The sequence below is a fragment of the Cottoperca gobio genome, chromosome 14 (genome assembly GCF_900634415.1).
Source record: "Cottoperca gobio chromosome 14, fCotGob3.1, whole genome shotgun sequence".
Classification (NCBI taxonomy): Eukaryota; Metazoa; Chordata; class Actinopteri; order Perciformes; family Bovichtidae; genus Cottoperca; species Cottoperca gobio.
Window position 1 is genome coordinate 18,875,989 of NC_041368.1, and position 12,557 is coordinate 18,888,545.

A 12,557-nucleotide genomic window follows, 5' to 3' on the forward strand; every position below is an offset into this window, starting at 1 on the left:
GGGTCATGATTACAACATGTCAGTGCTGTCCATCAAGTAAACAAAACTCAAGAAAGAAACAGCATTTTGCAACATATAAGTTCTTACACCTTGTCCTACATTTAACACAGCATGTGAAACAGATGTACACGGGGTGCTCTGAGGTTACACTTCACATGCTGGCAAACACATCAGTCATTACACTGTTATCATGTGAAGGTCTTTACTGTTTAAAACAAGTCTGCTAACAGTGCGGAAAGACAAATATCTCAGATGATATCACACAAAACTGTCGTGATGTTCAGACATTCTTATGGAAAAGGAAGTCCTGCTTAAATTCTTACCCCAATCTTAACAAAGTCAAACACTTCCATCTCTAATCCTGGTCGCAACCATGTTGTGCTTCAAACCAGAGTTGATCCATCTCAGGAGAGCAGGTGTCATCACTAGTCTTTCTAAAAACATGAAACATTCATTTGGGTTTCTTTCTAAATTCTGAGATAAATGAATATCTACTACTAGAGGTAATAAAAGCCTCAATTAATATCACACTTGTAACACAAATTATTTAAAATCCAACACAGCCTTGCTCAACAGGATTTGGTTTACTCCATATGCCCAGATAACAACCATCATTTTAATATCATCTTTTTGTGTTGTCTGTTTTTAGCTGCCTTCACCAAACATCACTTCCCACAAGCCAAACACCTTCGTGGGAATATCCATGTATCTAGAATATGGACCAAGGACCGCTAGTGAAACACGCCTTCAATGACAGATTGCACGGGTTTACAGAAGTTGGTGGTAGAGACGCTACAAACTGTTCTTTCAGGGAGCTGTTGAACGTTGACAAAATAATCTTTTTTTCCACGTTAGTTTAAAGACAAGGTGCTATTCAGTACAAGAGTAAATACCCAGTTGGCCTAGAATATGGAGATACAAACCCCAAAACATGTTTCAGCTAAAATAACAAACATTAAGTTGCAGAAGCTAGTGGAGCAGAGGCTACCTAAAAGATGGAGCGGGACAACAGAAGGCCTTTTTCACAGCGGACATCTTGACTAGTAACATTAAGGGTATATTCAAATGTCTCAGTAAGCCGTGACTGTGATTTCTGTACTGTGACGTGTCAAAACGTCTTCTGTGAAAAAGGTTTTGCCAGCTGACAGTGCATTCAGCCAGCATGTATATCTCATCAGCCTCCACCTCATCATAGGCATCAAAAAGACTGAACAACTAAATGAGTAATAACAAAAACTTAACAACCATTCAAACACAAACACTGTACCGGTAAATAAAACGTAAGAATGTAAAACAGCCATAAACTCCATACATGTGAATTATATATACAAAGAGAACTACTTTAAAGGTTGAATAACAGATGATATAAATACTATAAGATGCAAGGAACTAAGTTTACATTGTCAATGTATATCAATTTACAATGCATTCAAGAAAGTGGCATTTTAATGGCTGCAGATGCAACAATTTAAAGGTTTCTTTTACTAATTCAAACAATCATACTATCTTTGATGGGATAGTGGTCTCCAAGTGCTTTTTCATTTACATTTTACATCTTAACTTTCATGCTTAGGTTCTTTTGTGAGGTGTCGGATTATTATTCTTAAATCAAATAGCGAAGTGCCTACAGTTAGATCACGTCATAGTCTTTGGTAAAGGAGGGTGAGAAGGATGTTTGTATGTGACATTTGGGTAACCTGTTTACACGACACACATCAACAAAAGAAGTGATAGAAGGCCTTGTACACAAGTATAAAAATACAACCATAATAAAAAGTGATAGTATCAAAGTTTCCACAGTACAATACAAACATACAACAGATTATTGCACCAAATTTAACCATTTTATATTTCACCATGACACAGATACGACATTTTGAATATCCCGCTGCTCATTTTCTTGAGGACAAATGTAACCTTAAAGCAAAATATATATATCTTTATTTGTACTTAAATTTTGCTTTTTAGACAAGTTTCAAATAATGCAACCAGTGGTTTTAATGGATTAAAGATAAGAAGTAATTCTTTGGGTGACAGACTTTCCCTACAATGTGAAAAGACAATGTTAAAAACTCTCTTTAAATATATAGTAATCGTGGTTGCAAGGTGAAGTGCAAGGTAGCGTCAAACGTTACTTCGGCAGAGAGGTTCACTTGGAAAATAAGGACTATTATTTTCCAGCCATCCAAGTGAAAAAAACAAAAAAACATTATTTCCTTTTTTGTTCTCCTGTCTGGTACTGGTACTGGTACTGGTACTGGTCTTTCTCCCACCCCCCTAACAAAGGAAAAACTACACACATATATATAGGCATAGAGCCCGCCCTCTCAGTTCAAACCGGCCAATCAGATCAGCACTACAGAACAGAGAGTTTACAAGTTTACAAAAATATACATTGTTTAAACTTCATCTTAAACATCACAAGGCCTCAGTACATCCTTCAACATGTTAACACAAATACTGCACCCTCAAAACAACAAAACTACCAATACATCTTTCAGTATTTTAACCTAATTAGCTGCCAACACATCAATCAACTAATTACCTCATAGAGCCCGCCCACTCACACACCACATAAAATGCCTTCAGCTGAGGGCGCTTCCTCTTTAGGCACTGGCACAAGACGGCTTCCAAACAGGACTCTAATTCAGGTTATGCTTTCCTGACAGTTTATCTATTAATATGTTTAACTGACACCGCTCCTCTTCTTGGAATGAAGGACAACTTTATAAAACCCCACTCAGAGTTGATCTACTGGTTAGACAATGATCCTACTGCTCAAAGTCTATTCAGCTCAGACATGTGTTGTTCCCTCCCCTTTAACAGATCTGATAGTTTAAAGATGGGTGTAAGCACCATGTGATTACATGTAAGAGCTGTAACACACATACACTGCAGATCAGTGAACACACAATGAGGAAATGAGCACAGCATTTATCTGAAAGCCGAGAGTGAACCTGACTCATACTCACTGTTGTCGAGAGAAGAAATGGCGCAGCAAGTGATTCTGGATCGAGAACAACTGAGCTGTTCAATCTGTCTGGATCTTCTAAAGGATCCGGTGACTATTCCCTGTGGGCACAGCTACTGCATGAGCTGTATTACAGACTGCTGGGATGAAGAGAATGAGAAGAAAACCCACAGCTGCCCTCAGTGCAGGCAGAGCTTCACACCGAGGCCTGTCCTGGTGAAAAGTACAATGATAGCAGAGTTAGTGGAGGACCTGAAGAAAGTAGGACTTCAAGCCGCTTCACCTGATCTTACATATGCAGGACCTGGAGACGTGGCCTGTGATTTCTGCTCTGGGATGAAACTGAAAGCTTTCAAGTCCTGTCTGGTGTGTATGGCCTCTTACTGTGAGCAACACCTGCAGCCTCACTATGATGAAGCTGCATTCAAGAAACACAAGCTGGTTGAAGCCACCTCAAAGCTTCAGGAGAACGTCTGCTCTCGTCATGACGAGGTGATGAAGATTTTCTGCCGCACTGATCAGCAGTGCATTTGTTATCTTTGCTCCATGGATGATCATAAAGGCCATGACAAAGTCTCCGCTGCAGCAGAGAGGGCTGAGAGGCAGAAGGAGCTCGGGGTGAGCCGGGGAAAAGTCCAACAGAGAGTCCAGGACAGAGAAAAGGACGTCAAGGTGCTTCAACAGAGGGTGGAGGCTATCAATCATTCTGCTGATGAAGCAGTGAGGGACAGTGAGAAGATCTTCACTGAGTTGATCCATCTCATTAAGAAAAGAAGCTCTGAAGTGAAGCAGCAGATCAGATCCCAGCAGAAAACTCAAGTGAGTCAAGCTGAAGAGTTTGAGGAGAAGCTGCAGCAGGAGATCACTGAGCTGCGGAGGAAAGACACTGAGCTTCAACAACTTTCACACACAGAGGATCACCTGCATTTCCTAAACAACTACCCCTCGCTGTCACGTGTGAGTGAGTCTAAAGACTTACCCAGCATTGATATCTGTCCTCTGCGCTCTTTTGAGGATGTGACCGCGGCGGTGTCAGAGGCCAGAGATAAACTGCAGGCTGTTCTGAGTGAGGAGTGGAGACACATCTCACTGGCAGTGACTGAAGTGGATGTTTTAATGCCTCAAGCAGAGCCCAGAACCAGAGCAGAATTTATGAAATATTCTCGTCAAATCACACTGGATCCAAATACAGCACACAGGTGTTTGTCATTGAGTGACAGGAACAGAAAAGTAACATTAATGGCAGTAAAACAGTTATATTCAGATCACCCAGACAGATTTGATCAATGGCGGCAGATTCTGAGTAGAGAGGGTCTGACTGGACGTTGTTACTGGGAGGTGAAGTGGAGCGGGGAGGTTTGTATAGCAGTTGCAAATAAGGATATTAGAAGAAAAGGGAACACAGAAGAATGTTTATTTGGATATAATGACAAATCTTGGTCATTAGAATGTGACAGTGGCAGTTATAACTTCAAACATAACATTATTTCTACTTCCATCTCAGGGCTTCGGTCCTTCAGAGTAGGAATTTACCTGGATCACAGGGCAGGGACTCTCTCTTTCTACAACGTCTCTGAAACCATGACTCTCCTCCACAGAGTCCAGACCACGTTCACTCAGCCTCTCTTTCCTGGATTCTGGCTTCCATTATCATCTGGAGGCACTGCTGAGTTGTGTGAGCTCACAGGAGTTTAAAGAGTGACTCGTCTCTATACAGTAAATGTTGAGGTGTGTCTGCTGCAGAGATCAAACGTAATAGATGGGCCTGTGATGTTCTTTCTTATATTTTCTGTTTTTAATGTGTCAATTCAGTAAAATGGTGAAATGGAAAACAAATCATTTCTCTCTTTATTTGGATTAAACAACCTTGTTTGTTGAAATTTGATTCTATTATATATATTTAGTTATATTTACTAAACATTTTCATTATATACTGTGCATGGAAAAACATTGCATATACAAAATGTCTAATCAGTTTTTATATATACAGGCGTGATTATGTAAGATAAACAAAAGAAATCAATAAAACAAAATCATGTATGTAAAAATGTATCAATGGATTTGGATCTTTGAGCTGTCAAATTAATGTCATGTTTTTAAAATGTATTTTTATTATGACATATCTTAATAATATGTATATTTAATGTTTACTTTGTATTACTCTACATAATGCTGTTCGTACTGCACACTGTGATGCTGTTGTATCAATATTACAAAATCACTTTTTTATTGTACTCAAAAAGTGCTAACATCATAAAACTGGTAAAAATGTAAATGTAACCTTGTGAAGAAGAGTTTGCTAATCATCCTTTTAAGAGTGAATTTAACTCTTTACATGTTAACAATCTTTAGGAAACATTTATGAAAAGTCAATGTTCAAAACTCTACAAATAAATAAATTGATTGTGAGAATCACAACATTTTTTTGTTTTCTTCTTTAATTTCTTTCCAATCAATCAGTTTTTTAAAGATATTTTCCAACAAACACACGGGGAGATTAATGCAGAGATCAGATAATCCTCTTGGCTCGTTTGCAAAGAAAAACATTTAAAGACAATGTTTCAGCAGAATGTGTTACTTTCAGATTTATTACACAACCTATGAACATTCCACAACAATCATGCAGGAATAAAATGTGAACTATAGAAAGCTTTACAGGCTTCACGTCATCTCAAAAACACTCAACATGTGAGGTCAACGTTTAGGAAATCATCGTGTACAGATGATTTGATTAAACGCTGATGATGGTGAGAGAAAGAAATCACGGAGGCCGGGCAGGGTGCGGGCGGAGCCGCTCAGGAGGTCGGCGGGGAGGCCAGGCTGGAAGCTGGCGAAGCCGCTCAGGAGGCCCGGATGGAGTCCGACGGAGTAGTCGCTCGGGAGGCCGGGATGGAGTCCGACGGAGTAGTCGCTCGGGATGGAGTCCGACGGAGTAGTCGCTCGGGATGGAGTCCGACGGAGTAGTCGCTCAGGAGGCCGGGATGGAGTCCGACGGAGTAGTCGCTCGGGAGGCCGGAATGGAGTCCGACGGAGTAGTCGCTCGGGAGGCCGGGATGGAGTAGTCGCTCGGGAAGCCGGGCTGGAGTAGTCGCTCGGGAAGCCGGGCTGGAGTAGTCGCTCGGGAAGCCGGGCTGGAGTAGTCGCTCGGGAAGCCGGGCTGGAGGCCGGGACTAGGGGCCGGAGGAGCCGCTCAGGAGACCGGGTCGGAGTCACTGGGGTCTCGACAGTCGGGGGGGAACAAGGGGGATCTCGAGCGTCAACAGGGACACGGGGGTCTCAGGAGTAAAGGGGAGCACAGGGTTCTCGGGAAGAGATGGGAGCAAAGGGGTCTCGGGAAGAGGTGGGAGCACAGGGATCTCGGGAAGAGGTGGGATCACAGAGGTTGGGGTATCGAGGGACAGAGGGAGCACAGGGGCTGGGGTCTCAAGGGGTAGCTGGGATACAGCTGGGACGGATGTCAGCAGAGATCCGGCAGCAGGAACTGGAGCCTGTAGAGGTTCAGCAGGGGGGGTTCTGCGGAGGTCCAGCAGCGGGGACTGAAGTCTGCGGAGGTCCGGCAGTGGGAACAGGTGGCTGTCATGGCCCAACAGCTGAAACAGGAGGCTGTTGCGGCACGGCAGCAAAAGCTGGAGGCTGTCGCGGCCCAACAGCAGAAACAGGGGACTGTTGCGGTCCAGCAGCAGAAACAGGTGATTGTCGCGACTCGCGCAGCAGGAACGGAGGGTTGTCGTGGCCCAACAGCAGGAACAGGGACTAGGACCTTGAGGGGCAGCTGGAGAACAGCTGGGGCCCCAAGGGGCAGCTGGGGAAGAGCTTGGACCTTGAGGGGCAGCTGGGGAACAGCTGGGGTCTGCAGAGGCGGCAAGTAGACGGCCGGGGTCTGCAGAGGCGCCACGTAGATGGCCGGGGTCTGCAGAGGCGCCAAGTAGATGGCCGGGGTCTGCAGAGGCGGCAGGGAGACGGCCGGGGTCTGCAGAGGCGGCAAGTAGACGGCCGGGGTCTGCAGAGGCGGCAAGTAGACGGCCGGGGTCTGCAGAGGCGGCAAGTAGACGGCCGGGGTCTACAGAGGCGTCAAGTAGACGGCCGGGGTCTGCAGAGGGGTCAAGTAGACGGCCGAGGTCTGCAGAGGGGTCAAGTAGACGGCCGAGGTCTGCAGAGGCGGCAGGGAGATGGCTGGGGTCTGCAGAGGCGGCAGGTAGCCGACCGGGGTCTGCAGAGGCGGCAAGGAGACGGCCAGGGTCTGCAGAGGCGGCAGGCGGACGGCTGGGGTCTGCAGAGGCGGCAGGCGGACGGCCGGGGTCTGCAGAGGTGGCAGTGGGACGGCCGGGGTCTGCAGAAGTCCGGTTGCAGGAACGGAGGTCTGCCGAGCTGTCACAAAGGCAGAATGATTGGGAAAGTTCCTTACTACCTCAGGCAGAAGACTCCTCAACCAAGGCTTCTAGCTGCCTCGCTAAGGGTCTCTTGAAGAAGGGGCTGCTGGTCCCTTCTACATGCAACCTCTTTCCATTCCCGCATAATAAGTCTTAGCTCGACATAAAGATTTAGATAATCCTCGTCGTCAAGCACTGCTGGGTCCATCTTTGGTGGGATTGTACTGTCACGGTTCGGTGAAGGTGAGGCCCCAATTGTAGGATGCAGATGATGATTTTAACCAAAATAGATCTTTATTTACAAAAACTAATAAACATACAGAAATACAAAGTAACCAAACAACACAAACAAATCAGGGGACGAGCAGGACACGAACAGACTGAGCAGAACAGGCAAACATGGGCAGGTAACAAACACGTAACATGAAATTACAATCCCACAAAACATACTGGGGCAGACAGGGCTAAATACACAGACACCAAACGAGGGAACAAGACACAGCTGGGGAGAAAGGCAGAAACACAAGAGCAGAGTAAATGGACACAGGAGAAACCAATCAACAATCACAGAGTCAAAACACACAGACAGGAATTACAACTAGACATGAAATTAGGGGGAGTGAACACTTCAAAATAAAACAGGATATACAAATATCCAGACTGTGACAAATATAACATAAACTATCAACTCCTGTGCACTGATTTAACTTGTGCCAATTTAACCAAATGTGCTCCAAGTACCAAAACTGTTATATTAAAAAGCTTGAAGTGAATGCTTTCTCAGAATTTTGTTAACTTAATCTTTAATCAGATATTTACTGATTCACATCAACATTTTGCTAATTGTACACTGTATTTTATTCAAGCAAAGTTCTTCTTCAGCTGCTTTGTGTTGAGTCTAAATTAAACACTAATGCTTTTGAGAAATTTGGTGTATTTTGCTAAATAAATGTAGCAAAACAAAGTGATTTATCATTTTGGCACCCAGCCCCAGGCAAGCTGAGGAAAAATCTACTAGAAGTAGGATCACAAATATCCAGTTTCTGTAGAGGTTTTGAACTGTCGACATGAACCACCTCAAATAAAGAGCGAACCAGTACCAAGCAGAAAGTACAAACACCATTTATCCAAACGTTTATCCACAGACCGAGATCAGCCGCGGTCCACGTTGGTCAATTATAAGCAGGTTATAAGAAATTGCAGGAGATGAACTGAGTTGCTGTCAATGTTTATGCATTTTAGTTTTATACTTTTAGTAAAGAAAAACATTTGATGACATTTGCATGCAAAGAATATGTAGACATTGTGCAATGTGACATTAGAGTGAACAGTAAGACATCATTAGCAGGAGTCATGTTTTTAAGTGTTCATTCTGGAGCCACGTGGAGAAAGTTGGAATTATTGGATTTCAGTTAAATGAAAAATCTTGGTCATTAAAATGTAACAGTGGCAGTTATAACTTCAGACATAACAATATTTCTACTTCCATCTCAGGGCTTCAGTCCTTCAGAGTAGGAATTTACCTAGATCACAGGGCAGGGACTCCCTCTTTCTACAACGTCTCTGAAACCATGACTCTCCTCCACAGAGTCCAGACCACGTTTTATATACTTTAAATAAACATGTATTTCCTAAATGTATAAACCCGTCCTTTATGTGTTTACATGTACATTATATGGGGGCTGGGGGCTGAGAGCTGTTAATGTATGGACAGAGTCCGCCAGAAAACCTCCCTTATTTTGAAATTCCAATGTTGACAGGTATGGTGTAAGGTGCTATGTTTATTATTATGATTATCATTAGTAGTACTGTAGTAGTCGTCGTAGTATTAGGTATTCTTTAATTTATTCTGTAGTTATCTGAAAGGCAGACTAACTGAGGGCTAAAAACAGACTCTCAAACAGCTGCTCTTCCTGGAATGAAGCATCACTTTATAAAACCCCACCCAGAGTTGATCTACTGACTCAGCGAGGCTCCTCCTGCTCAGACATGTGTTGTTCCCTCCCCGTTAACAGATCTGAAAGTTTAAAGATGGGTGTAAACACCATGTGATTGCATGTAAGAGCTGTGACATACACACACTGCAGATCAGTGAACACACAATGAGGAAATGAGTATTCAGCATTTATCTGAAAGCCGAGAGTGAAACTAACCTATATTCACTGTTGTCTAGAGAAGAAATGGCGCAGCAAGTGATTCTGGATCGAGAAAAACTGAGCTGTTCAATCTGTCTGGGTCTTCTAAAGGATCCGGTGACTATTCCCTGTGGGCACAGCTACTGCATGAGCTGTATTACAGACTGCTGGGATGAAGAGAATGAGAAGAAAACCCACAGCTGCCCTCAGTGCAGGCAGAGCTTCACACCGAGGCCTGTCCTGGGGAAAAATACAATGATAGCAGAGTTAGTGGAGGAACTGAAGAAAGTAGGACTTCAAGCCGCTTCACCTGATCTTACATATGCAGGACCTGGAGACGTGGCCTGTGATTTCTGCTCTGGGATGAAACTGAAAGCTTTCAAGTCCTGTCTGGTGTGTATGGCCTCTTGCTGTGAACAACACCTGCAGCCTCACTATGATGTAGCTCCATTAAAGAAACACAAGCTGGTTGAAGCCACCTCAAAGCTTCAGGAAAACATCTGCTCCCGTCATGACGAGGTGATGAAGATTTTCTGCCGCTCTGATCAGCAGTGCATTTGTTATCTTTGCTCCATGGATGATCATAAAGGCCATGACACAGTCTCCGCTGCAGCAGAGAGGGCTGAGAGGCAGAAGGAGCTCGGGGTGAGCCGGGGAAAAGTCCAACAGAGAGTCCAGGACAGAGAAAAGGACGTCAAGCTGCTTCAACAGAGGGTGGAGGCTATCAATCATTCTGCTGATGAAGCAGTGAGGGACAGTGAGAAGATCTTCACTGAGTTGATCCATCTCATTAAGAAAAGAAGCTCTGAAGTGAAGCAGGAGATCAGATCCCAGCAGAAAACTCAAGTGAGTCAAGCTGAAGAGTTTGAGGAGAAGCTGCAGCAGGAGATCACTGAGCTGCGGAGGAAAGACACTGAGCTTCAACAACTTTCACACACAGAGGATCACCTGCATTTCCTAAACAACTACCCCTCGCTGTCACGTGTGAGTGAGTCTAAAGACTTACCCAGCATTGATATCTGTCCTCTGCGCTCTTTTGAGGATGTGACCGCGGCGGTGTCAGAGGCCAGAGATAAACTGCAGGCTGTTCTGAGTGAGGAGTGGAGACACATCTCACTGGCAGTGACTGAAGTGGATGTTTTAATGCCTCAAGCAGAGCCCAGAACCAGAGCAGAATTTATGAAATATTCTCGTCAAATCACACTGGATCCAAATACAGCACACAGGTGTTTGTCATTGAGTGACAGGAACAGAAAAGTAACATTAATGGCAGTAGAACAGTTATATTCAGATCATCCAGACAGATTTGATCAATGGTGGCAGGTTCTGAGTAGAGAGGGTCTGACTGGACGTTGTTACTGGGAGGTGAAGTGGAACGGGTTTGTTTGTATAGCAGTTGCAAATAAGGATATTAGAAGAACAGGGACCAGAGAAGAATGTGTATTTGGATATAATAACAAATCTTGGTCATTACAATGTAAGAGTGGCAGTTATAACTTCAAACATAACAATATTTCTACTTCCATCTCAGGGCTTCAGTCCTTCAGAGTAGGAATTTACCTGGATCACAGGGCAGGGACTCTCTCTTTCTACGACGTCTCTGAAACCATGACTCTCCTCCACAGAGTCCAGACCACGTTCACTCAGCCTCTCTTTCCTGGATTCTGGATTCCATCAACACTATCTGGAGACACTGCTGAGTTGTGTGAGCTCACAGGAGTTTAAAGAGTGACTCGTCTCTATACAGTAAATGTTGAGGTGTGTCTGCTGCAGAGATCAAACGTAATAGGTGGGCCTGTGATGTTCTTTCTTATATTTTCTGTTTTTAATGTGTCAATTCAGTAAAATGGTGAAATGGAAAACAAATAATTTATCTCTTTATTTGGATTAAACAATGTTGTTTATTTAAATTTGATTCTATTATATATATTTAGTTATATTTACTAAACATTTTCATTATATACTGTGCATGGAAAAACATTGCATATGCAAAATGTCTAATCGTTTTATATATACAGGCGTGATTATGTAAGATAAACGAAAGAAATCAATAAAACAAAATCATGTATGTAAAAATGTATCAATGGATTTGGATCTTTGAGCTTCTGTCAAATTAATGTCATAATGTCATGTTTTTAAAATGTATTTTTATTATGACATATCTTCATAATATGTATATTTAATGTTTACTTTGTATTACTCTACATAATGCTGTTTGTACTGCACACTGTGATGCTGTTGTACTTTGTAATTTAACTCTTTACATGTTAACAATCTTTAGGAAACATTTATGAAAAGTCAATGTTCAAAACTCTACAAATAAATAAATAAATTGATTGTGAGAATCACAAAAATCTGTTGTTTTCTTCTTTAATTTCTTTCCAATCAATCAGTTATTTAAAGATATTTTCTAACAAACACACGGGGAGATTAATGCAGAGATCAGATTATCCTCTTGGCTCGTTTGCAAAGAAAAACATTTAAAGACAATGTTTCAGCAGAATGTGTTACTTTCAGATTTATTACACAACCTTTGAACGTTCCACAACAATCATGCAGGAATAAAATGTGAACTATAGAAAGCTTTACAGGCTTCACGTCGTCTCAAAAACACTCAACATGTGAGGTCAACGTTTAGGAAATCATCGTGTACAGACAACAGACCACGTGTTGATTAAACGCTGATGATGGTGAGAGAAAGAAATCACTTAAACAATGAAAATAAAGGAAATATAACATAAACTATCAACTCCTGTGCACTGATTTAACTTGAAATATTACAGATAAAAACGACAGTAGTGTCAATAAATTAACCACATTATTGAGTCTATTTTAGGTGATCCACCTTCCATAATCATCCATTAATCTCTTGTTCCTTCTGCAGTGTCCTCCTTGGAGGGTCATGATTACAACATGTCAGTGCTGTCCATCAAGTAAACAAAACTCAAGAAAGAAACAGCATTTTGCAACATATAAGTTCTTACACCTTGTCCTACATTTAACAAAGCATGTGAAACAGATGTACACGGGGTGCTCTGAGGTTACACTTCACATGCTGGCAAACACATCAGTCATTACACT

General features: G+C 42.7%; 2 protein-coding genes across 2 annotated transcripts; both read left to right on the forward strand.

Moving 5' to 3' along the window:
- Positions 1–2,619: 2,619 nt before the first annotated feature.
- LOC115018808 (tripartite motif-containing protein 16-like) lies at positions 2,620–5,156 on the forward strand. The gene has a single exon (XM_029448030.1). The coding sequence runs from the start codon at positions 2,990–2,992 to the stop codon at positions 4,664–4,666; it is 1,677 nt and encodes a 558-aa protein (XP_029303890.1). The 5' UTR covers positions 2,620–2,989; the 3' UTR covers positions 4,667–5,156.
- A 4,282-nt stretch (positions 5,157–9,438) lies between these two features.
- LOC115018637 (tripartite motif-containing protein 16-like) lies at positions 9,439–11,812 on the forward strand. Its single transcript, XM_029447740.1, has one exon. It carries the CDS (start codon positions 9,522–9,524, stop codon positions 11,199–11,201), a length of 1,680 nt encoding a protein of 559 aa, XP_029303600.1. The 5' UTR covers positions 9,439–9,521; the 3' UTR covers positions 11,202–11,812.
- The last annotated feature ends 745 nt before the right edge of the window (positions 11,813–12,557 follow it).

What these genes read in the sequence shown, in the direction of transcription:
- LOC115018808 (XM_029448030.1), top strand. Translation starts at nt 2,990, where the DNA reads ATGGCGCAGCAAGTGATTCTGGATCGAGAACAACTGAGCTGTTCAATC.
- LOC115018637 (XM_029447740.1), top strand. Translation starts at nt 9,522, where the DNA reads ATGGCGCAGCAAGTGATTCTGGATCGAGAAAAACTGAGCTGTTCAATC.